This window comes from Doryrhamphus excisus, chromosome 3 (assembly GCF_030265055.1).
Source record: "Doryrhamphus excisus isolate RoL2022-K1 chromosome 3, RoL_Dexc_1.0, whole genome shotgun sequence".
NCBI lineage: Eukaryota > Metazoa > Chordata > Actinopteri > Syngnathiformes > Syngnathidae > Doryrhamphus > Doryrhamphus excisus.
Window position 1 is genome coordinate 22,506,857 of NC_080468.1, and position 27,400 is coordinate 22,534,256.

The window sequence follows — 27,400 nt, forward strand, 5'->3', positions numbered from 1 at the left end:
CCAACATGGCCGCCACATTAATCCCCATCATGCTTTGATTTATTTGTCTTTTTGTCGCTTTCAACTGGCTTTCATCTCATTTCTAGGAAGTGCTCTGCTGCTTGTGTGTTATTTTGTTGTGGACCCCCCCCCCCTTCCCTTCACAAAGTAACAAGACAAAAAAAAGTACGTGCATTGACTTGACGACATGAGGGATTAAATGTTGTAGCATTCTCACAGCTGGACGAACCAACCCTTTTTTGGGGTGGCAAGTAGGGGGGGACCCTCGTACCCCCTGCTTGCTTGAGAGGATCAAAGTGTGTTTTGAAGGCAGGGAATTTGTCAAATTTGGGGATAAAGCTCAAATCCTCTTAGGAAAGAGGAAATGTGCATTAAGTTGTTATGTGAATTACGCGTTACTTTTTTTGCATGAAGTCCAATTTAAAGCTGTTTTACTCATTGAAGTGCACTTTTAAATTAATCTCACTACAATTGGTCAAACTGTTGCTTTTTTAAAAGTGTACTTTTTGTATGAAATGAAAGGTAAATTTATCATACTACTACAACCAAGCTGAAATTAAATTAAATTAAATTAAATTAAATTAAATTAAATTAAATTAAATTAAATTAAATTAAATTAAATTAAATTAAATTAAATTAAATTAAATTAAATTAGCATTTCTAATTTCTAATTTCTAGCATTTCATTTTTTGTAATCCTTCTAAGATTTTTTTTTAGTTAATTAAAGGTATGTCCATATTTTTTTCTGGACAATTATGTAAGGCAAAATATGCTTTTTGTGTGTTTTATACAAATTACAGTATATATTTTGTATGGCGGCAGCACGGTGGATGAGTGGTTAGCACGCAGACCTCACAGCTAGGAGACCAGGGTTCAATTCCACCCTCGGCCATCTCTGTGTGGAGTTTGCATGTTCTCCCATGAGTGGGTTTTCTCCGGGTACTCCGGTTTCCTCCCACATCAGAGCGATCCGGACTTCCTTATATGAGCTGCAGATTGCCTGCCCTTAGTGGACACGGAACTATGTATCCGGAAGTCCTCGGTAGTACATGGGAGTATGACCAATCACAGCAGAGTGAGCATAAATAGAGGTGAGCCAGGGATGGATTTAACTTAATGACAGTTTGGATCAGAAGCAGGAAGTCCATGGAAACACTACAGAAATAGGTGCAGAATCTGGAAGATCTAGAAAGCTTATCACTTGTTTATGCTCAATAGGAGCCCACAACTCAAAGCCCGGAAAATTAGCATTTCTACCGCTTATCCTCAGGAGTGTCGCGGGCGTGCTGGAGCCTATTTCAGCGGAGTACACCCTGGACTGGTCGCCAGCCAATCACAGGGCACATATAGACAAACAACCATTCACACTCACATTCATACCTATGGACAATTTGGAGTCGCTAATGAACCTAGCATGTTTTTGGAATGTGGGAGGAAACCGGAGTACCCGGATAAAAACCCACGCATGCACGGGGACAACATGCAGAGAAGACTGAGGGTGGAATCGAACTCGGGTCTCCTAGCTATGAGGCCTGCACCGTAACCACTCATCCACCGTGCAACAAAAATTACCACATTAAATCCATATCATTTCAGACTATCAAAAAAATAGAAATTTAATTATTTTTTTTTAAATTACATAAAATGAAATAAAATGTACTTTCAACCAGTGGATAAGGTTCAAAACCTGTGGGGGAAAGGCACAGGAACAGATAAGATTACTACTACTACTACTACTACTACTACTACTACTACTACAGAAGTCCATTGACATGTATGGACTAGCTTCATGCAGATACAAGTTCTGACCACATGTGGGAACAAAGAAAAAGGAAAAAAATGTTTTGTTGTTGAAATAGGAATGTTTTAAAGCGCTTCCAGAGATAAATGTGATGTCTTTATCAGCTTTGCATGTTGTGTCATCACTGAAACGTTCACAGTCTTTATCTGATCACAAGACGCTGATTTGTACTTCAGATCATCTTTAGCCAGTGTGGGAACACACCAGGTTATATTTGAAGTACTATGAACAACTTCAATAAAGATAATTGTTTAAAAAAAACATCAAAGTGGATATTTCCTTTGGTGTCACTCAACTAAAACATCAAATGTGTTGTACAATTCAGTCCATGACGGAATTTGACAAGAAATATACTTCAAATATCACACTAAATGTTTTAGATAACAAAAGTAACCAACTGTGTACTGCGTATCAGAGATAGGCAAAATTCTACAAAAAATGTACAATATCATAAACTGCAGAATTTATTTATTTAAGAGTATTTCAGAGCTAATTCCCAGTAAATAAAAGGCAGGATTTTAATGGCGGCTATAAGGAGAAAAGGTTGCATTCCATAGCGCCAAAAGCTCCGCAGGTATTTTCCTTGACATGGGGGTCGTCGTACGGCCAGATGCAGAGCTTCTAATTTTGGGATCAGGTCCTAATGAGAAGACCAGAAAACAACCTGCTGGTGAGAATGGACCACAAAGGCCAGCTTAGAGGACCTGTGATGTCACGGCAAAAAAAAAAAAAAAAAAAAAACACACCTCCGTTGTGTTCTTTTTGTCCTTTTCCCGTCAATCCTGGTTCTCTCTCTAAATAACGAGACCTTTGACGAGTCATTAAGCGTTATTAAAAGTCTTAATGGAAGGCTTCAATGGCCGCTGTGTAGTGCTACACAGTGCAAAAACCAACAAACAAACTCCATTGTACTCGAAAAACATCAAAACATATTTAGTACAGAAATTTGTTGGATTTCACAGAGTTGGAAAAACAGTTAAAAATATCATTAGTTAAACTAAATTAATTTCATACACCTATCCACATTTGGACATATTTCTGAGTTTGAAACAGAAAAACAGAAAACAACCGTAACCTTAATTTAAAGGGATGGGAAGGATTTAATTTATTTAATGACAATTATTATTAAACCATTATCAATTAAATCAAAAAGAAATAGAGTGGAAAAATAGTAACAAAGCTAAAAGCCAAGAACTTTATGCTTTATGAATGCTAAAACAAAAAAAATCAAATTAAGTACGATTTCATACAAAAATTATATACCAATTAAGATAAATCCCGCATATTTTTGAAATACTTGATCATTTTCTATTATAAAATTGATATACTACATTCAACTGCTCATGATACTATAACTCATGTTAATCTAATAAAAACAACATTGAAAGGGATATTACAGTGTATATTTACTTTTTATTGCTGAAATGGTGAAAATGGTGGACTCTAATTCTATGTTTGAATGTATGTCGTTAGCGACTAGTTTAAATTCTCTGTCTCTTGCGAGCCAGTGAGGAAACAGTAGCTCCTTCTATGGCAGGAGCTGATCACAAGCTATAAGGCAACGCCGGTTGAGCTCGGAAACCGCATGCTGAAATCATCACACAACAGCTTAACACTCAAATGGTAGACAAGAAATAGACACTTGTCTTATATTTACAACTAATATTACAACGCAAGCACATTTGACACTTTTAAGTAGTCATTCATTCATTTTCTAACGCTTATCCTCACGAGGGTCGCAGGCGGTCTGGCGCCATATAGACAATATGGCACATATAGACAAACAACCATTCACACTCACTTTCATACCTATGGACAATTTGGAGTCGCCAATTAACCTAGCATGTTTTTGGAGTACCCGGAGAAATCCCACGCATGCACAGGGAGACCATGCAAACTCCACACAGAGATGGCCGAGGGGGGAATCGAACTTGGGTCACCGAGCTGCGAGGCCTGCGCCCTAACTACTTTCGTACCGTGCAGCCCACTTTTATGTACATGTCAAGTATAAATGAACACTTTTGCTTGACTCTCCTAAACAGGAGACATTTGTGAACGATGGTGGAGGAGGATGTGTAATCTTTTGCCATCTTGTCATCCCCTATTCTACGTATATTCTTGTGTTTCTTCTCACGGCTGTACCGGTGGTCCTGTCCTGGTAGGTAAGCATCGGGGGCCCTCACTTAGCTTGATGACGCCTCATCGCCAGCGAACAATGGCGAGCTGGAGCCAGCCAATACGTTTGAATGGTGACATCAAATCATGCATGTGTGCGCTTGTGCATGTGTGTGTGTGTGTGTGTGTATGTGCACATAAGACTGTTGCGTGAAAGGTTCTGGTCAGGTGACGCCAAATGAACACTTTAGGTCCTTGAATACACAACTCAATGGCTAATATGCACAAAGTAGGTTTCTCAGCATATTTTGTAGGTTTAAAATATAGCTGCTACATTATTGGACTGGTTGCCAGCCAATCACAGGGCACATATAGACAAACAACCATTCACACTCACATTCATACCTATGGACAATTTGGAGTCGCTAATTAACCTAGCATGTTTTTGGAATGTGGGAGGAAACCGGAGTACCCGGAGAAAACACATGCATGCACAGGGAGAACATGCAAACTCGGAATTGAACACTAGTCTCCTAGCTACGGGGTCTGCGCGCTAACCACTCGACCGCCGTGCCGCCGCCATTTTAAAAACGTATACTCAGTATAAACAGTATAACAGTACTTAATAATTATATCTATTACAGTACCTTTTAAAACATAAATGTATTCTACAGGCAATATCTTGTAAGTAACTACACTACAATATTTTGAAGGATAAAAATAGCATGAAATAATATTTAAAAAATATAATAAGAAAGACTTTCTTAAAAATAAATGACATATCACCTCGTACTTTGGTATGAGTTGCATTATTAAAAAAAAATTTAAAAAACAAAAAAAACTGTATTACGGAAAGCAGGAAGTGAACAAATGTAACAAAAAAATAAATAAATGATGATAATGACACCTATCAACTTTATCCGAGTGTTTTAGCTTTTTTCTTTAAGTTGGAAAAAGTGTCAAATGAGATGTGTGGTGCTTTTTTTTTTAAAAAAAAATTGGACTATGGACAATTATGGCGGACTATGTACGGTGGACTTAGTCCCAGTCGTCACTACAAATGCAACAGTTTCTATCAGCTAGTGGTGACCCAAAACTTTTGCACATCCACCGTGACCGACGAGCGAGGTCACGACCTTTCCGCACACCGACAGAGGGGAATTTGATCACAACTCCTTAGCGTCACATAGCAAAGATAGCATCGCTTGACACTACGTTGTTAGCAAAGCAGCATTTGCTGTTTTAGCACGACTTATTTAACATCCACCTCCATCTTTGCTTTTGGACGGTCAGGTTCGGCGAGATTGATGAGCAGATTGGGAGGCGCTCTGATAGGGGCGCATGGAAGACAATTAAGACACTGTCTAGCCTTATCTACTATGACGCTACGTAGCACTTGACTGGACATACTGGAAAAACTATGTACTTGTCTTTGCAGGGGGTACATGGAAATACTTCATCTCCAAGATGATAAGTTGATGAAGTATTTTGGAGAACACATTGTCTAAATGCGTCAGCTTTACTGCCTCGAGGTAAATATTCTTAATAATAGGCGTTATTCAACATACTCAGTGTTTTGTATTGAAATAGTATTAGTGGATTCTTACAGTACAGCGGTGCCTTGGTTAACATCCAGAAAGTCACACTTAAACCAAAACGGACTGCAACCAAAGCAACATTCTTAAACAATGGTTTTTTTTTTTTTTTTTTACATCACAAATGTAAATAGTGCCGAGTGGTTAGCGCGGAGACCTCACAGCTAGGGGACCAAGGTTCAATTCCACCCTCGGGAATCTCTGTGTGGATTTTGCATGTGTGGGTTTTCTCCGGGTACTCCGGTTTCCTCCCACATTCCAAAAAAAACATGCTAGGTTAATTGCCGACTCCAAATTGTCCATAGGTATGAATGTGAGTGTGAATGGTTGTTTGTCTATATGTGCCCTGTGATTGGCTGGCGACCAGTCCAGGGTGTACCCCGCCTCTCGCCTGAAGACAGCTGGGATAGGCTCCAGCACCCCCGCGACCCTTGTGAGGATAAGCGGTAGAAAATGAATAAATGAATGTAAATAGTGGCGAGTGGTTAGCGCGGAGACCTCACAGCTAGGAGACCAGGGTTCAATTCCATCCTCGGGAATCTCTGTGTGGAGTTTGCATGTTCTCCCTGTGGATGCGTGGGTTTTCTCCGGGTACTCCGGTTTCCTCCCACATTCCAAAAACATGCTAGGTTAATTAGCGACTCCAAATTGTCCATAGGTATGAATGTGAGTGTGAATGGTTGTTTGTCTGTATGTGCCCTGTGATTGGCTGGCCTCTCGCCCGGAGACAGCTGGGATAGGCTCCAGCACCACCGTGACCCTCGTGAGGAAAAAGCGGTAGAAAATGACGAATGAATGAAATGTAAATAGTTATTTTTCATGGTATGTAAAAATTAATTTCGTCATATTTGGTTGAGTATCAACATAACAAGCACCAATATATATGACTGGTAGAAATTCGCCATAAATTCGAAGTTATTAAATTTTAGTGTATTTGTGACCATGTATTCCAATATATGTGGATTATATATGTGTATTATTTTATTATCCATAGTGGCAACCTTAGGGTTGTGCCTATTGGTATGGTGCATCTTTAACAACATTGTCGCTTTACAAGGGTGACTGTCCTTCAAAATGACACATCATTACTACCATTGTTGCTTTCTTCTTGCTAATGCTAATATGCTAATATACCAGAATAAACTGTCCAGATGCAAAATTCCATTTCACAGTGGCTGACGCGATAAAAGTCAGCATCCCTACAGCAATCTACCTCACTAAACGTTTATTGACGTTGTTTTAGCAATTGCTAGGCAATCATGTCGCTTCATGTCTACTTCTGTGCCGGTGGATTATTTTGTTTAAAAAAAAAAAAAAAAACACAGCAAATGCACTGTTTTGTGTTTCTGATGTTTTGCAGGTGTCGGGTGTTGGGTCTCCTTCTGATAAGATCCTACTACTTTTGGGACGGATGGAGAGGGCATCCAAGCGAGGAACAGGTGAAAATGGTGGCTTGGAGGTGGCTTGCATTAAAAAAAAAACCTAAACCCACAAAAGTGATTCAATTGTACAAATAATTTTTCTATACACTAATCTTATGTATGTATCTTATGTATAAACTATTGTTGAGTCTCACCTCATTCAACACTGCAAAAGTGCATTTTGGAAGTTGCACTTGAGTAGCAAAATGGAAGAAAATTTGATCTTAGGCGGTCCTAATGGCTTCCAACGTTACTGGCATGACAAGGACAGCCCAACAGAGGTTTTCTACACGCCACCATCATGATTTGGGGTGTTTTTTTCTTCTACGGAACAATGGACCTTCAGGTTGTGCAGGGTTGTCAAACGGCATATTTTATATGTGGCAAGATATCACACCAAGTATAATTATTTTTGAATTATAAATTGACTAAGTTGAATAAAAACATAAGATAAGCTAAAATCCGGTGATTTATGGGCACGCCTCGTCGATGACGCTTGAATTAGTTAATTAGTGGTTGTTGTTTACTGTCTTAATAGCATAGCTAGATAAATAGTACTAATTTTGAAGAAAGTAAACAACCAAACTTAACAATAAAAACAATAAAAAAAGAATAAAACGTAGAGTTTGTGGTCACAACCCCCCCCCTCTATCCCAGAAAACAAACCTAGTAGCCTTAGGTCGGCTTTGATTCAAATCCTCTCTCGTTTGTTCTCCTCCTGCGGAGCAATCAAACGTTACTATTAGGACGAGTTTAACACAACAATGGCCCCCGCTTGCCACAAAGCAACATGTGATTATCAACCTGGTTATTCCGTCCTACAAATTACCTGGCGTCCCATCTGTCAACAAGAGAGCTAATCACACCTTGTCACATGTTTCTTTCACGCAGCGAGCTCCGGTTACAAGCAACAGATTGGCACCGATGGAAACGACTAAAACACTCATTTACTGACTGAAAAAAATATATATCTAAAAAGAGCCCTGCTGTGGGAAAAAGTGAAATACATTGTCTTCAGTGTCGGAAGTATTGTAAGTAATTGCACTACAATATTTTGAAGGATAAAAATAACATGAAATAATATTTTAAAAATATAATAAGAAAGACTTTCTTAAAAATAAATTACATATCACCTCGTACTTCAGTATTAGGTGCATTATTAAAAAAAACAAAAAAAAAACAAAAAAAACCTTAAACTGTATTATGGAAAGCAGGAAGTGAACAAATCTAACAGTTACTGATTGTAAAAGTACCATATGGATGGGTAGGATTTAATAAGCTTTGCTTCTTAAAAACAGTTCTTCATAATTATATCTCCAGAATTACAGTACCTTTTAAAACATAAATGTATTCAATGTATACAATATCTTGTAAGTGACTACACTACAATATTTTGAAGGATAAAAATAACATGAAATAATATTAAAAATATAATAAGAAAGACTTTCTTAAAAATAAATGACATATCACCTCGTACTTCGGTATGAGGTGCATTATTAAAAAAAAAACAAAAAAAAAACCTTAAACTGTATTATGGAAAGCAGGAAGTGAACAAATGTAACAGTTACTGATTGTAAAAGTACCAGATGGAGGGGTAGGATTTAATAAGCTCTGCTTCTTAAAAACAGTTCTTCATAATTATATCTACAGAATTACAGTACCTTTTAAAACATAAATATATTCAATGTATACAATATCTTGTAAGTGACTACACTACAATATTTTGAAGGATAAAAATAACATGAAATAATATTTTAAAAATATAATAAGAAAGACTTTCTTAAAAATAAATGACATATCACCTCGTACTTCGGTATGAGGTGCATTATTAAAAAAAACAACCTTAAACTGTATTATGGAAAGCAGGAAGTGAACAAATGTAACAGTTACTGATTGTAAAAGTACCAGATGGAGGGGTAGGATTTAATAAGTTTTGCTTCTTCCTACTCCTTTTGGACATGTGGAACTGTGAACTGATTATGTGATGCATTCAATTGTAATCTGATGCATGTTCAAATGAAATAAAACTATTCCCATTCCCATGAATTCCCATTTTTATAGCAGTGGTAGCCTCCTGCATGCTATGTATGTGTTAAGCACACAGTCGGTTAAAGCAGGATACAAATGAATGGAAAGGAGCGCCCAAGGGGTGGGACTAGGGTGTTGAATTTCATCCCCAACCACCTCTTAAAAGGCCCCGAGGTCCAGGCTGCTAGTTCCAGCAGACGTCCTAAACTCTGCACTGAAGTCCTCTCATCATGGATGCCAGCACCAGACCCTTCAGCCTGACTGGCTTAAAGGTGACCCCTTCCCTGCTGCACCCTCCTCCACCACCACCGCACCTTTTCCTCCGGGCTCCAGTGCTGGAGCGAGGATACCCTCGGACTCCCAAGTGTGCCCGGTGCCGCAATCACGGCATGGTGTCCGCCCTTAAGGGACACAAGCGTTTTTGCCGATGGAGGGACTGCGTGTGCGCTAAGTGTACCCTCATAGCGGAGAGGCAACGGGTTATGGCGGCGCAAGTGGCTCTACGAAGGCAGCAAGCACAGGAGGAAAGCGAGGCCAGGGAGATCCGTCTTTTGTACCCTGCAGGAAGGGCGCCCGCCACTGCTATGCCTGGGCAGCCTGTGGGGTCACCACTGGGGCCCGAGATGCACACTACAAGGAGCCACTCATCTGATTTTGATGTTTTTAGAACAGAGACTACCAAAGATGGTGAGTTATTTTAAATACATTTAGGTATAATCATTAGGTACAACTACACCAGTACTGTAGTACTATCACAGTATATTTTTATTATTGTACTTTAAGACCTTAAAGTGATATTTAATTTTTTTTTTTAATTATGTACGATAATTTTTCTCTATATTTATATAATTTTTCCGGATAAAAAAAAAAGAGAAAAAAAAAGAAATTGTCCAAAATAATAGTATATTTTGATTATTTTAATGGTTTTATTGGTGCTACATCTAAGCCTGAATTTATGTACAGTACATATAAGAACAGAAAGTTATGTTAAGTTATGCAATATGGTACAATAAAAACTAGCTGGTTGGTTTTTTTTTTATTCATTTTATTATTGCAATATTCAACGCCTTCAATGTTGTAGTTATTGAGTATCAGTTTGTCTTTTAATATGTCACACAATAATATCACAAAATAATAATAATATTCAAAAGATATACTTTATAAATATACAAACATGTACAGGTTTATAACAAAAAAAGAAATCATGTTTTCCCATAATGCATTTTGTCTGAGCAAAGCATTTTATTGGATGATAAGCAGCTTATAAAATGGCTGGATGGAGCTGCAATACTGCCTCTGTCTACTAGAGGGAGCCAGAAAAGCCTAGAGCCCATAGGGAGGCTGATATCATTGCAGCACACCAATTAATATGTTGCTCAAATGCAAATGCACTATGGGGAAACTTTAGAAGTTCATTCATTCATTCATTCATTTTCTACCGCTTTTTCCTCAAGAGGGTCGCGGGGGGTGCTGGAGCCTATCCCAGCTGTCTACGGGCGAGAGGCGGGGTACACCCTGGACTGGTCGCCAGCCAATCACAGGGCAACTTTAGAAGTTGTTATATTAATATTAAAGCTGTATTGGTACATGTATGTTTCTATGGTATACCTTTTGGGTGTCAAGTTGCTGTATGATGAGTTTAGTGTTTAGTTTGTAAGGCACAGGGTTAAAAGTTCAAGACCTCATTAATTTGCTTTTTTTCCCCTTCAGATGACAGCCAAAGCAAGTACGCTTACAACGCATTCATGGTCCAACCGCTAGCGGCGACACCCACCTCAAGGCTATCGACCCCAGATAAGGACAATTTAGTAACAGATCAGCGCACAGAAAGCCCCACGTCGGTATCTTCCGATGCGGATTCGGGTAGCGAGTCGGAGAAACCCAAGGACTATCGCTCGGAAAGTCTAGATCAGGAACCAGCTGACATCTTAGCCAAGATCTTCCCCCATCAGAAACGCGACGCCCTTGAGACTACAGTGAGGTCATGCAAAGGCGACATTGTGAAGTCTATCGAGTTGATGCTAACCGCCAAAGATAGTAATTCGACTCAGAAGCCACCGCAGGAATCGGCGTTCTCGCCAATCTATATGCCGCCCGTAGTTGGAGATTATGGGCTAACCCCCCACCTCGGAGTCAACCCCTTACGACTTGCTTACTCCACCGCGGCAAACGCTAGCATGGCTGGTTTTATGTCACCGTACGTGACGTCGTCCGGACTGATGCCAGTGTTTCCGCTACGCCCTCCATCCTTGGACGCGTACTCATTTCCCGGTGTGATCCGAGACCTTTCGTACCTTCAGAGTAAAGAGTTACTGTGTAGCGCCAGTCTGTACAAACATCTGCAGAATGACAAGTGATGCTTTTTAAAGACATTTCTTGTTTCGGGTAGCAAGTCAAACATCAAGTCGACGGTGTGTTTGTGTACATGTTGTAAAAAAATCATTTGTAATTTGAATAAAACTTTATAAAGCTGATGCTCTTGTCATTTTTTTTTGTTTTTTGCACCTAATTATGAGCTGATGGAAAAAAAAAAATAGAAATTGTCCAAAATAACAGTGTACTTTTGATTATTTGAATGGTTTTATTAGTACTTAGTTGAAAACAAAAAGGTTTTTTGATTCATTTTATGATTGCAATATTCAATGGGACATTCTAAAATTATTAATACAAAATAGAAGATTAAAGTTAAATCTACTCCATAAAAACGTGCTATGCTAACATAAACGAATCACAGCTCAATCATTGCCTGATGAAAAAAAAAAAGTGAGTTATTTTAAATCCATTTAGGTATAATCATCAGGTACAACTACACCACTACTGTAGTACTATCACAGTATATTTTTATTATTGTACTTTAAGACCTTAAAGTGATATTTACATTTTTTTTAAAATTAGGTATGATAATTTTTCTCTATATTTATATAATTTTTCCTGATAAAAAAATGAAAAAAAAAGAAATTGTCCTTTGTGTACTTTTGATTATTATTTGATTATTATTATTTGATTGATAAGTTTTTTTGATTCATTTTATTATTGCAATATTCAATGGGATATTCTAAAGTTATTAAGACAAAAGAGAATATTAAAGCTAAATCTACTCCATAAAAACGTGCTATGCTAACATAAACAAATGTAAAGGGATCAATCACAGCTCAATCATTGCCTGATGAAAAAAAATAATACTAAATTTTCTAAAATAACAGTGTACTTTTAATTATTTGAATGGTTTTATCGTTATATAAAAACATGCTATGCTAACATAAACGGATCCTTCAATTTTCTAAATGGACAACGAGCTTGCAATACCGCCTTTCCTCCGCTTGGGGGCATACTTGCACTAGGATTAAAACGGTACTATTCCTCAATTGCTTTTCCCCGTGTTTCCATATAAACCATTACAAACATTACAAACCTGTACATGCAACTATACATGACGTACTTATTTTTCTGCAGGATACCTATATTTAGTCTAAAATTCCAAAAAAGGTACTGTACTATAATAGAGGATTATATATCAATATTACAATACAATACAAAACCCATTGATGTTAATACATTCATATTATATTGTAAATGTAATGTAAAATGTAATTTATAATATTTATATTTCACACTCGTATACTGATACTCTGTGTAATCGTGTGTATTGATACTGTATTGACACTCTAACAAGTATTTCTAACAGTATTTCATGGTAGTTGTTGCTGTCCTATAACAAGAAAAACTACAAAATATTTTGACAATATTTGTTGCTAGTACATTGGTACATTGATCCAGTAAAATAAAAAGGTAGTGCTACTATACATTTGAATATTGATAATTGATTGTGGTACACCAATGTTGTTCAATCACTGGCATATTTGATGTGGTTATATCAATGTAGTACTGGAAAAGATACTGATGTAATATATACTGCATTTGAAAAGGTAACAATATGGGTAGGAATATTTGCATCTGCTCCACATTACATTAAGATATTGTTTTTGTGTATTTATGAGAAATAATGTAGTTGTATTTCTATTCTAGGTAGTTCTTTTATATCCATCTTTGGTTCCCCCCCCCCCGAAGCAGTTGATTGGCAGATCGAGGCTAAAGCATCAGCCGGTGCAACTCGACCCCCACCCGCACCGCACATTGTCATCGTCTTCCTGTGTGTTGATAAGGCAGGGTTACCTCAGGCAGGGCCATCTTTTCTTAGAATGAGGACCTCACTTCCTGTGAGGGTCAAAATGTCTGTTGGATCATTGGGGGGCGGGGGTGGGGGCGGGGGGGGACAACTAAATGGGGCAACGTATAAAAATGTTGGCTGCTAAATGAAAAAATAATTTCAAATAATTCAGTGATTAAACCAGTTAGTAGAAAAATGACAGCCCATCTATTCATTCATTCATTTTCTATCGCTTTTCCACACGAGGGTCGCAGGGGGTGCTGGAGCCTATCCCAGCTGTCTTTGGATGAGAGGCGGGGTACACCCTGGACTGGTCGCCAGCCAATCACAGGGCAACTTTAGAAGTTGTTATATTAATATTAAAGCTGTATTGGTACATGTATGTTTCTATGGTATACCTTTTGGGTGTCAAGTTGCTGTATGATGAGTTTAGTGTTTAGTTTGTAAGCCACAGGGTTAAAAGTTCAAGACCTCATTAATTTGCGTTTTTTCCTCTTCAGATGACAACAAGTACGCTTACAACGCATTCATGGTCCAACCCATGAAAGGTTTAAAATATAGCTGCTACATTATTGGACTGGTCGCCAGCCAATCACAGGGCACATATAGACAAACAACCATTCACACTCACATTCGTGCCTATGGACAATTTGGAGTCGCTAATTAACCTAGCATGTTTTTGGGAATGTGGGTGGAATTGAACCCTCGTCTCCTAGCTGCAAGGTCTGCGCGCCATCTAGTCTAACTCATTTAGTCATATGCCTAAACAGGCTGCAGCAAAAATCCAAACTAGATAGACATTGTGGTAATTCAGGCCCAACTACCTAGCTGCCTCAACGGGTTGCTGCAGAAAAATAACCATTGAAAATAGGCCAGAACGAGAAGCAATTCCGGCCCAACGAGTACCTGAAGTACTAGATTGTATTTTCTTTCCATGCTTTTCCCTGTAATCAATTCTAAAATGTCCAAAACCATCCTATTTGCAGCCTACTACGACTACTACGGTCGCAACATAAATCCTACAGTATAATCTATGCCTATTTGTGTCTTCAGCGTGTTGTAGCGACAACAAACTCCTTGGGCTCAAACACTTTATTTGCACTTGTCGCTCACTATTTTTCCCCTCTTCCTTCCAGTAATGTACAAAAAGTGACACCTGCATCCCCTCAATTCTCGGGAAAAAGGGAATTTCAAGTGCCAGCGGCAGCGCTGTTGCGTTTAAATGTCAAATGATTCAAGTCAGTCTCAGCGCTCCATGATCTCTCTACAAAAATATACTACATATATATATTATATATATATATATATATATATATATACGGAAGATATGACAACATTGAATTCAGCAATGATTACAGATTGCGGTTCTTCGGTTAGAGAAGTGGTTTTCAATCTGAGGGGGCGGGGCTACCATGAGCACATTTCATTATTAACCCTGTGGACGCCAGAAAAATCATCAGTATAAAGTTTGGGATTGGAGTAAATTCCCTCCATCTAATTAGCATTAGCACGGCGGTCGAGCGGTTAGAAGCGCAGACCTCACAGCTAGGAGACCAGGGTTCAATTCCACCCATGGCCATCTCTGTGTGGAGTTTAATGTTTCGGTTCTCCGGTTTCCTCCCACATTCCAAAAACATGCTAGGTTAATTAGCGACTCCAAATTGTCCATAGGTATGAATGTGAGTGTGAATGGTTGTTTGTCTATATGTGCCCTGTGATTGGCTGGCGACCAGTCCAGGGTGTACCTCGCCTCTCGCCCGAAGACAGCTGGGATAGGCTCCAGCACCCCCACGACCCTCGTGAGGAAAAAGCGGTAGAAAATGAATGAATTAATGAATAATTAGCATTAGCATGGCGGTCGAGCGGTTAGCCCACAGACCTCACAGCTAGGAGACCAGGGTTCAATTCCACCCTCGGCCATCTGTTCTCCCCGTGCATGCGTGGGTTTTCTCCGGGTACTCCGGTTTCCTCCCACATTCCAAAACCATGCTAGGTTAATTAGCGACTCCAAATTGTCCATAGGTATGAATGTGAGTGTGAATGGTTGTTTGTCTATATGTGCCCTGTGATTGGTTGGCCACCAGTCCAGTCCGCCTCTCGCCCGAAGACAGCTGGGATAGGCTCCAGCACCGCCCGCAACCCTCATGAAGAAAAAGCGGTAGAACATGAATGAATTTCTTAATTACTTCATTTCATTGATATGTATAATGAATATTATAATATAATAATATTTTAATATTAATTATTGGTAATTATTAAGGGTGCCCAATCCCATATCGATATCAGAACAATATCAGGAAAAACAAAACAATAACAGATTATATCGACCTGCATCTCAAATGTCCAATCAAATGTGATCACATCAACAGTGTATGCTAACATGCTAATAAAGTAGCCGTATAAGTGCAGAACTTTTACCATGCACACGTTTCCCGGGGGCTAAAAATGGCACTTCCACATTAGGATTTACTCGATGTCCTTGAATGCATCATCATGGGTCATGAGTTAATTTAATTCAACTGAAATCTCAGCGAGATCGAGACGCTAGAATTACTCCGGACTTTGTAGTAACATAATATTTGTGTGGTAAAATGCGATAAAACGAAGAAAATTTACATACCAATAGGTTTGTATTTGATATGATAAAAATGATACTGTATTATAATCATATGCTATAGTGAGATATTGCACATTAACTGACAATAAATGTAATTACAACACGATAGTGTATGTGCTCCCCCCAATGGGTAATAGAAGAAGAGTCCAAGATAAGATAATATGCTCCACAGCCCAGGCGTCGGCGCCACCATCTCCTGCTGATGTGCTCCATTTTCTTGCTGTGCCTCTCTAATTTTTTACGACTAGCCCCGTGCTATCGCCAGGGCAACGCCAGCCGATGAGTGATGGCGTCCATTAGTAAACATAGCCCCCGCCTCGATTCTTATACTCTAAAGAGCCTATAAGACTTGAACCTCTTCCTCCGGGGGGGGGCTCTATCATTCTTTCGCCCGCTCTACCTCACTCACACCTTTTTTTTTTTTTTTTTTTCCTGTGACCTCTCTACATTTTTTCTGGCGTTTTCATTCCCTGACTTGCCATCTATCCTCCTTTTCATTGCTTCAGCTCTGCACTATCGGCGGGGATGAGACCATTTCTCTTCCTCCCACTTTGCACGCTTGCTTTTTATTATTTCTTGGTAAGATGTAGCGACTTCACGATTGCCAAACATGAGCTCGGGAATAAGAAGTAATGTATTCTTAGTCACTAATGTGACAGCTGCTTTGTATGCTGTATCTCGGGGTGTATAATAATATCAAAAGGGGAGTACTAGTAAATATTTGTGGAGTAGAGGTTGGTTTGTGTTTTTTTGTTTGCAGGATTATGCGGTCCATTTTTGTGCCCGTCATGAGTGAAAATATGCGTTTTCATTGTGGAGCTGTTTTTAAGAAGTACTCAAAATTAGCCCCTGCAACTATTATGTCCGATACACACACAAAAAAAACGAAGCATGACAAAGTAGCCTTACTTAAAAACAAACAGGAAGTCGGTCATTCCTGAGACAAAGTTAATAGGATTATGAAAAAACTGCAACGCCGATTTCAATGCGGATGAGGCACAGATGTGAATTACAAGTTATGTGGGTTTTCTCCGGGTATTCCGGTTTCCTCTCACATTCCAAAAACATGCTAGATTTGTGATTGGTGACTCCAAATTGTCCATAGGTATGAATGTGAGTGTGAATGGTTGTTTGTCTACATGTGTCCTGTGATTGGCTGGCAATCACACAGTCCAGGGTGTACCCCGCCTCTCGCTCATAGACAGCTGGGATAGGCTCCAGCACCCCCCATGACCCTCGTGAGGAAAAGTGGTAGAAAATGAATGAATGAATGAATGTTTTCAAAGCCTGATATTCAGTCTATGAAATTTTTTTTGTTATGTAACATGCAAATTATGACTTATTATAGGAGTGACAGAAGTAGTAGTAGTCGTAGTAGTAGTAGTAGTAGAAGCAGTAGTAGTTTAAGTGGATTTAACCCAAAAAAGACCAGTCCAGGGTGTACCCCGCCTCTCGCCCAAAGACAGCTGGGATAGGCTCCAGCACACCCGCGGCCCTCGTGAATGAAAAAATTAATGTTCAAAATTGGTGGGGCAATTCCAAACCAAAAAATTAGCAGGATTACACAAAAAATTAGCTAATTGTGGAAAGAAATATTTTTTTTAAAACGTTTAGCATGAGGTACGGAATCTTGCACAAGAGTCCATTAATCTGCATAAGTGATAGCACAAAATCCACAACCTTTCTTAATAAGGGTTCCAGATTCAGACCAAAAGGTCCAAATAATTTAAGCGTTTAAATGACTAAAACAACAACATTTTATCTATTACACCCTGTCTGTACAAAATAACACCTTGGTAATGGTAATTGTTTTATTTCATTTGAACATGCATCACATTACAATTGAATGCATCCCATAATCAGTTCACAAAAGGAGTAAGAAGAAGCAAAGCTTATTAAATCCTACCCCTCCATCTGGTACTTTTACAATCAGTAACTGTAATATTTGTTCACTTCCTGCTTTCCATAATACAGTTTAAGGTTGTTTTTTTTTTATTTTTGAATTTTGTAATTTTTTGTCCTGTACTGAAGTACGAGGTGATATATAAGTATATATATATACATATATATATAAGTATTTGTGATTTTCGAAATAAGGAGTTAGTATTTTCTCTGTAGACGGCATTATGAATTATCCTTACTGACCTTTTTTGCAGTCTATTTAGTGAGTGAAGATTGCTTTTATAGTTACATATTAACCCATATTTCCACTTAAAGAGGCATTAGTCAATCAAAAGTGATCATTCTAATTCCATCAAAGCATGCTAGGAAATGCACATCTACCCATTCCACATCTGCAAACATCTCACAGATTATGATGTTTTTGTGATATAAAATACTGCAGCTTTTGTCCGGCTTAAGAGAATGACAAAGAGGCGGTAGATCAACAATGAAACGAAAGACTACGCCAAAACAACCATAGCCGTATATCCGCTGACTATATCGGAAAGTACAAATTTCAAGCAAAACATCTTAGAAGCTAGCAGTGTTGGGCTCATTTTGGGGCCATTTCTGGGTCATGCATTTACTATGCAAAGACTACACCACTGATTTCCATCAAACTTTGTGGGAAGGTGGCACACTGCAAGAAACTTTGGAAAAATATGACTAAAAGGACATGTCAACCACTACTTTAAGTGAATATTTGCTACGGTTTATAAAGGAGGAATAATTCACTGAAATGTTAGGGTCATTTTTGCCCATTCCCAGCGGTGCTAAAAATGCAAACCTGTTCTTGAGAATGTGATGGATTGCTACCAAATTCCAGTCGTGTGTATAAAGTACTAGATTTATCTGCGATACTGCACTGCAACAAATACATAAGCATGGCATGCTCCAGAAATTGGCACTCAGAAATTTGTAAAAAATGATCATTAGTATTTGGTTAATGGTATGAATAATGAACGGTTCCAGATGTATTATTATTTTTTTGCTTGCATATACACAACACTAGTGTGCCTCCCTTTGGGGTACAAAAATGCTAATTTTCACATTGAGTTTTTTGTGTAATTAGCCCTGTAAGCTAACTGGTGCATCTGCCGCAATTAGCTTCATGTGAAGTCCTTAAGTTTCAATCATTTCCATTCAGCTAATGATGAACCCTCCAAGTCTCCTGTCTGGGTCACATGTTGGCTTGGAAAAGTGGGTTGAGGAAGTTTTCTTTTGTGCGTATGAATGTCGGCGAGGGAAATGCAGCAAATGTACAAAAGCCTCCTGATTGCATTGTGGACTCTTGGCATGGTTTTTTGTTTTTTTTCTCTTCTTAGTTTCCTTACCGAGAAAGCAAATGTTCTGGCACAGCGTGATTGACTCATTGCCTGATTGGCCATCTTTCTCTCCTTCCTTCCTAGTATCTGCTTTTCTAGGTCTCCTTTTGTCACTTTCTATGACTATTTATAGCAGGAATAACATATTGGATGTTCTTTTTTAGGCTTGCACATTCTCAACCTGCATTTTCTACACAGTTGGCATCTAAAACTAGAGTTTGTTAGCTTATCTTTTCTTGTTCAATTCAGTCCATTTATGGAACAATTGTATATATATATATATATATATATATATATATATACACACACACACACACACACACACACACACACACATATATACATACATACATAAATATATATACATACATACATATACATACATACATGCATACATATACATACATGCATACATGCATATACACATATATACATACATACATACATACATGCATATACATACATACATACATACATACATACATACATACATACATACATACATACATACTTATATACATACGTACATACATACATGCATACATACATGCATATATACATACATGCATATATACATACATGCATATATACATACATGCATATATACATACATACATATATACATGCATACATACATATATACATGCATATATACATACTATATACATGCATACATACATACTATATACACATACTATATACATGCATACATACATATATACATGCATACATACATGCATACATACATGCATACATACATATCTATATAAAGTACCTACCTAATGAAGTTATTGATATATTACCATATATGAAATTTGCACATATTGAACCGTACACAAATAAAATATGTTTTTCCCTTACAATGGCCATTCATGTGCTAATTCAATAGCCATAGTTTGTTCAAAAGAATTATTGTGTCACTTAATATAACGGCTTTAAAAAACAACCATTTAATCCAGTGGTATTTCTCAGCAAAGACCATGAATAAATCCCCCTAACAACATTTCTCATATTTGCTTCTAACTTTACATTTGGGCATATTCACCATGACTGCTATTAAATATCCCCAAGTGGTTTTTGAAGCAGAAAGTAAGGAAGTAACTCATTGCCATTTTGGCACGGACACGTTTTCTCACCCCCTGTGAGAACCTTCCCAGCTTTCCTCTCAGCCCGCCATGCTGGCCAATCTGCTGCCGTGAGCAGCATTTAACCTGTGCCAGCTTGGAGAAAGCGAGAACCATGTCCTATTTTTGCTTTTTTGCAGCTTGCACAAACTCACCAACAAGGCCTTCCACCCTACATCATATTCCCCCTAAAATCAATAGAGCTAAAGCTAAGTGGGCATATTGACCCACAGAAGACACATAGTAAATATTAGGCTTGTAAATCTCTTTGTGGTGGACCATTGGATTTACATCGAGACACACAAGTAACAATACCACTTTACACATGTTCCTGTGAGATCTTGGTCTCCCACCCGAGACACCATCCTGGGTGATCTCTTGAGGGGGCATCTAAAATGAATATGCTACACATTGTGACTAACACCTTCCTATTATATCTCTAAGGTATACTATATCTCTAAAGTACCTGAGGGACCCAGTGTAGACCGGGGTTCCGGTAGGGTCTCCCATGGCAAACTGGTCTTATGGGACAGCAGGAACTCAATCACTATGCTCTTTCCCCACTGCCTACTGCTTTTACCAAGTGACATTTATTAATTAAATATGGTGCAGCGCCTCAGGACGCGCTTCCCTTTCCACTATTTCCAGACACTAATAATTACATTGGCATTTAGCTCACTGATAAGACCACCCCGTTTCTGGCCTTTATGAAAATGTTCCTCGGGCATGAAGTGAAATATAGACCGATGCATTTTGTTACATATCGATCCATCTGTTTTTATAGTGTTAGCTAAGATAAGTGTATATTTTGCTGTGTATAATAGGCTAATCATGAATAGAATTAGCAATTACATACAGATAAAACCATTCATCTTCCACGTTTACAACAAAATGTCATGGTGTAGGTAGGATTACAGCAAAAAATAGCACCATGCCAGCAAAAAAAAAAAAAAAAAAAAACACAGCTCAAATTGTAACTTAAATAGTGAAAAATTCCTCTGTGGTAATTAACTTGGTCTGTATTTGTATTTTCTTATATTTTCTTATATAAAAATAAACTTGCATTCATGATAATGTTAGCCTGCTGACATTTTCAACCAACATCTTTATTTTGTAATATTTGAAAATGTTCCTTGAGCCTGAAGTGAAATATAGACCGATGCATTTTGTTACATATCGATCCATCTGCCTTGTCGCCTTACTTTTTATGAGTGTTTTTATAGTGTTAGCTAAGATAAGTGTATCTTTTGCTGTGTAGAATAGGCTAATCATGAATAGAATTAGCAATTACATACAGATAAAACCATTCATCTTCCACGTTTACAACAAAATGTCATGGTGTAGGTAGGATTGCGTCAAAAAAATAGCACCATGGTAGCAAAAAAAAAAAAAAACACAGCTCAAATTGTGACATAAATAGTGAAAAATTCCTCTGTGGTAATTAACTTGGTCTGTATTTGTATTTTCTTATATCAAAATAAACTTCCATTCATGATAATGTTAGCCTGCTGACATTTTCAACCAACATGTTTATTTCGTAATATTTGAAAACGTCCCTCAGGCATGAAGTGAAATATAGACCGACGCATTTTGTTACATATCGATCCATCTGCCTTGTTTTTGTTTTTTGTTTCTGCCTTACTTTTTTATAGTGTTAGCTAAGATAAGTGTTTCTTTTGCTGTGTAGAATAGGCTAATCATGAATAGAATTAGCAATTACATACAGATAAAACCATTCATCTTCCACGTTTACAACAAATGTCATCGTGTAGGTAGGATTGCAACAGTTGCATCAAAAAAAAAATAGCACCATGGCAGCAAAAAAAAAAAAAAAAAACAGCTCAAATTGTGACATAAATAGTGAAAAATTCCTTGCAAAATAAACTTGTATGCATGATAATGTTAGCCTGCTGACATTTTCAACCAACATTTTTAATTTTGTAATATTGTAACACAGTTTTGATGTAATCCGCAAAGGTAAATGTGACAAGGGCACTGTTACAGCTAGTATTATGTGTAAAAGAGTTAAAGTATTAGTATTTTTAATCTGATGTATTGTAACACAGGATTCCTGATCAACATACTGCATCGTGTTAATGCAAGTCCTTCAAGTCGCAAGTCGCCAAAGCCAAAGAATAAGCAGTCAATTGTTTTGTTGTTGTTTTAGTGCAATATGACAGTTGGTTAATATTCCAAACATTTGTTCGACTTTGGACACCATGAAATAGAAATATTTGCGCTAAGACCTCTTTCTATCTTCACTTCTGCGGCCATATTCTTTCTTTTCCAAAGCACTTTGTTTCCCTCTATGGAAAAAAAAAAAGTCACACGAGATACCATCCTTTTCATTTCCTCTTGCCTGATTAAAAAAAAAAAAAGATGAGACAAAAAAGTGAGACCTTCAGTATATCACTGGGCAGCGACTTGATTGAGTCCCTTTGCTTGGCCACACTTGGCGATAAGACGGCTGTCATTTCCATAGAAAAAAAAAGGGTCTTCAGATTAGATAGCGGTGTCTGTCCGCCTTATCTTACTCTTGCTTGGTTGTCTGATAGGATGGGGATTAAAAGGCTCGCCATACTTCCATCAAAGACCATACAAACACACCATTCATTCAGAAACAAATAGCGTGATTCATCAACTTGAGACTTTTTCTAATAAAGAAACCTAAAAGCGACATTTGAGATGAATAACCTCTCCATCGATCTATCCAATCATCAGGTTAGAAATCTCAGGGTAGTAATGGACCTGAAATGAACACATTTTTACAGCGACTAATGCATGCCTTTGTCTCCAGAAGACTAGACTACTGTAACATTCAACATAACGAGACTGGACTGGTCGCCAGCCAATCACAGGGCTCATATAGACAAACAACCATTCACACTCACATTCATACCTATGGACAATTTGGAGTCGCTAATTAACCTAGCATGTTTTTTTTGGAATGTGGGAGGAAACCGGAGTACCTGGAGAAAACCGGAGAAAACAAACTCCACACAGAGATGGCCGTGGGTGGAATTGAACCCTGGTCTCCTAGCTGTGAGGTCTGCGCGCTAACCGCTCGACCGCCGTGCTAATGCTAATTATTTATTCATTCATTCATTTTCCTGATATTGTTCCGATATTAATATGGGTTTGGGCACCCTTAATAATTACCAATAATTAATATTAAAATAGAATTGTTACCTGTTATACATATCAATGAAATGAAGTAATTAAGAAATTCATTCATGTTCTACCGCTTTTTCCTCATGAGGGTGGTGGGGGTGCTGGAGCCTATCCCAGCTGTCTTCGGGCGAGAGGCGGACTGGACTGGTGGCCAACCAATCACAGGGCTCATATAGACAAACAACCATTCACACTCACATTCATACCTATGGACAATTTGGAGTCGTCAATTAACCTAGCATGTTTTTTTTGGAATGTGGGAGGAAACCGGAGTACCCGGAGAAAACCCACGCATGAACATGCAAACTCCACACAGAGATGCCCGAGAGTGGAATTGAACCCTGGTCTCCTAGCTGTGAGGTCTGCGCGCTAACCACTAGGTCTGCCGTGCCGCCCCATTCTCGAACCAGTTGACTGAAATTGTTCGAAGCCTCATGGGGCTTCATCTCGCCATCGCTAGTTTTCCGCAATAGATGTGAAACGAGAGACTGCATGCTGCAAATACCAGTTTCGTAGACTGCTTTGGTACTTATTGCTGGTAGTCGTGAGGTATAAAACTCGGGGCTCCACTCCCACTGACCCAATGGTCCACTTCAGTGGAGAGTTTGCTAGATGTTTGGAAGTGATAGCAGTTCCGTTCCTCGGGCTATCGCTGCTAACAAATCTCAGAGAGAATGCATTTCATGCAGGAAGGCTGCTTGGGTATTTTTATTTATTTCTTTTGGTTCCTCCTAAGGGATGCAGTTAGCTAGTTTCTCGTGGCAGCATATTATCCTGCTCCAGCTGCTGTAAGGAGACAGCTTCGGGTATTCATGGCGAGCATAAAAAATAAAAAAAAATATGAGAATTTTTCCACGAACACAACAGCAGTGCTACAGATTTACAACAAAAAATGTAAATAAATAAGAGCGCTCTGTTTGCATAGGACGTCTGTTTTGTATCCTCCCAGTGGGTTTAGCTGCGTGCGTGCCCACCCGCCCGCCTGAGCTAAAGCACCAGCAACAGATAACAGATGGTCCCGCCCCTCTCCACCCCCCCTTGCATTAGAAGTGTTTTATTTCCCAGCGGAAGCCAGATATGTCAGGAATAAGCATGTGCAACATTAGTCATTTGGAATATTCATGCACCCTTAACGCCGCCTCATGCTTTTTTCCTTTCACAGCCAAAACACCAAAGAAATTCTCTTAAGGAAGAAGATGATCATCATCTGACCTTTAGTCTAAGAGGTTTTGCACAAGAAAGACACATTCTTAGGACTTTGAGACATTTCATTCCTCCATTTCTAAAAGCCTTCACATAAGCTCACCATTAAAATGTTAATATGGTGGAACGGACACATTTCAATAATTCTGTATTTGACAAAAAAAAACTTGGGAATTCTAAGATGGTGATGATGTCACTCCCTGGCATGTCAGAAATACATACCAAGAAAAGACAGCAGAGTTGTTTTACAGCAGGGGTCTCAAACATGCGGCCCGCGGGCCAAATGTGGCCCGCAGGACACTAGTTCGAGGCCCCCGCCTATATGATATGAAAGTTTAATGTTAGTGCGGGCCGCGCAAGTTTGATATGGATGCTGTATGGTATCATGTACCCAGAAAAAAATTATTAATCTACAACAGGGGTCTCAAACACACGGCCCGCGGGCCAAATGTGGCCCGCAGGACACTAGTTTGAGGCCCCCGCCTTGATATGAAAGTTTAATGTTAGTGCGGCCCGCGCAAGTATGATATGGATGCTGTATGGTATCATGTACCCAGAAAAAATTATTACGTTTGATTAATGTTCATGTTAAAGGTTAAATAACTGTTAATAGTTATCCTCCCTATCCGTGTGGAAGTGGTAAGTTTTTGGCTATTTAAGTTAAAAGGAAATAACTTGAAGGCTACGGTTTGTAGGTCGCTAGCTCTCTAGTTTGCGAGTTAGCATGTGTCTCAAGACCCTGCAGTTGCGCAATTTGTTGTAAATAAAAAAAAAGTATAAATGTGACTATAGTCGTGTTTTGTCATGTCTACAGGGCTCTAATAATGCTTTGTTCATTTTAATCTGAAAAAAATAATTTGTCTACCCACCAACTATATGTGGTTTCTTAAGTTTTTATTATTTGCCATTTTATTATTATTATTATTATATTTATTTATTACTGATTGATTGATTTTGGAAATTGAAATGGAGGGGTATAGTGACAAAAAAGGCCTACATGCCCACACCAAAAGTATTAAAACTAACATTTTCATGGATGAGGAAGCTTAAGAAGCAAATTTGATGGTAACTTATTGTTTTTAGTGTATTTTATAGCTGATTTAATACACGGGTCAAAACCGACCCATTAACATAAGAGATGATACCAGAAAGCTAACACAAGAGGAAGGTCCATGGAGCACTAATCAAAAATAAGCAGATAATGTCCAAACAAAACTTGCGATGCATTACTCAAAAAAGCACAGAAGATGTAAAATACTAATATGAATTTAAATGCTTTTTCCAAAACAAACTTTTGAACTTTTTCTTCAATGAAAGGTCCATCCATATACTTCAAAAATTAGACTTTGGGGATTTAACATGCGCACAATGATTTGCCAAAACAACCCCCAACGGTGCGTTGGGGGGTAAATCCTTGCAGGTAACCGATTTCTCCACTGAGAACACAACCGGCGGGAGAAAAGTTTTAGGTGTAGTAACAACCATCTGGAGGCTGATGTGTGCAACTTTTAATTGGGAAGACTTCAGGAAGTGGTGGGAGGCAGGAGCTGGAGTTTGGACACCATGATTCCCAATGGAGGTTTGCCGGTTTTGCACTGCTCCTAGTGTATTTTTTTTTTGGATAAACAAGACATTGTGTACATTTGAACAATACGCTAAAAATGTTTTGTAGTTCCTTAGTAAGCAGTTGCATTGAAGTGTTTTGTGTTGTTTTGGAAGTAAGTAAAACTACAAAACTAACTTGGCTGAGGCTACCTTTTGTTAAGTTAGTGATTTGGCAGAAGTATCGCTAAGTACTATTATGTAAAAAAAAAAAATACAGCACCCATTTCTCACACATTGCCGATTTTTTTGGCTTATTTTATTAGCGCATGGCAAAGTCTGTTTATTTTTAGGTTAGTGGCAGAGACTTACTGTTTGAATTATACCGTTTTTTTGTTGTTTAGTTATTTAACATTTGGAAGAGGCTGCCATTTATTTCTGTTCATCCTCTTTGCCCTTACGAAAAGAAAATATATTTATCAATATATTACTTTAAATATATTGTATTATATTATAATGTATTATTTTTCCATTATATTTTCCAATATACGAAAAGAAAATATATTTATCAATATATTACTTTAAATATATTGTATTATATTATAATGTATTATTTTTTCATAATTTTTTCCAATATACGAAAAAAAATATATTTATCAATATATTACTTTAAATATATTGTATTATATTATAATGTATTATTTTTCCATTATTTTTTTCCAATATACGAAAAGAAAATATATTTATCAATATATTACTTTAAATATATTGTATTATATTATAATGTATTATTTTTCCATTATTTTTTTCCAATACATTATATATGGAATAATATATTTTTGTACATATATTATACGATATATTATATATTCATAATATTATATATTCAATATATTGCAGAATATACAAATGATTGCCGCTTTTTTATATATATATTTAAATATATTAAATCCAAATATATAATATATGAGTTTATATATCCCAAATTATATGCAATTTTTTTTATATATGTAAAAATATAGTCTTTTTTTGGTCTTGATCGCAAGATTTTTATATGTTTTTATATGTATCAATATATACACATATATATGATCTATGCATATATTGCAATATATTGGAAAATATAAGATCCCATATATGGAAATACTATATTTCCTAATACATTGCATTATATTTGCCAATATACTGCAATATGTTTTTTTTCCATAAGGGTGAGCATCCCTCTTGTCTCTTCATAGTCCTTGTCGCTGCCATTCAATTTGTTTCATTTGGTCTCGTATTTAGATTTATTTCATGTATCCCGCTTTTAATTTACTCCTGGGATGTTCCACCGAGATAGATAAAATACT

The 27,400-nt window shown here is 37.8% G+C and overlaps 2 protein-coding genes across 2 annotated transcripts in view; one reads left to right on the forward strand and one right to left on the reverse strand.

Moving 5' to 3' along the window:
• LOC131124925 (fatty acid-binding protein, intestinal-like) overlaps positions 1-27,400 on the reverse strand; it is a 37,376-nt gene that overhangs the window by 7,453 nt on the left and 2,523 nt on the right. The window lies entirely within an intron of this gene.
• On the forward strand, positions 9,165-11,434 carry LOC131124922 (doublesex- and mab-3-related transcription factor A1-like). The gene is made up of 2 exons (XM_058065924.1): positions 9,165-9,647; positions 10,671-11,434. The coding sequence occupies exons 1-2, from the start codon at positions 9,191-9,193 to the stop codon at positions 11,315-11,317; spliced, it is 1,104 nt and encodes a 367-aa protein (XP_057921907.1). The 5' UTR covers positions 9,165-9,190; the 3' UTR covers positions 11,318-11,434.

Coding starts and splice junctions, on each gene's coding strand:
- LOC131124922 (XM_058065924.1), top strand. CDS start 9,191: ATGGATGCCAGCACCAGACCCTTCAGCCTGACTGGCTTAAAGGTGACC. Junction 9,648..10,670: donor AACAGAGACTACCAAAGATG/GTGAGTTATTTT, acceptor TTTCCCCTTCAG/ATGACAGCCAAAGCAAGTAC.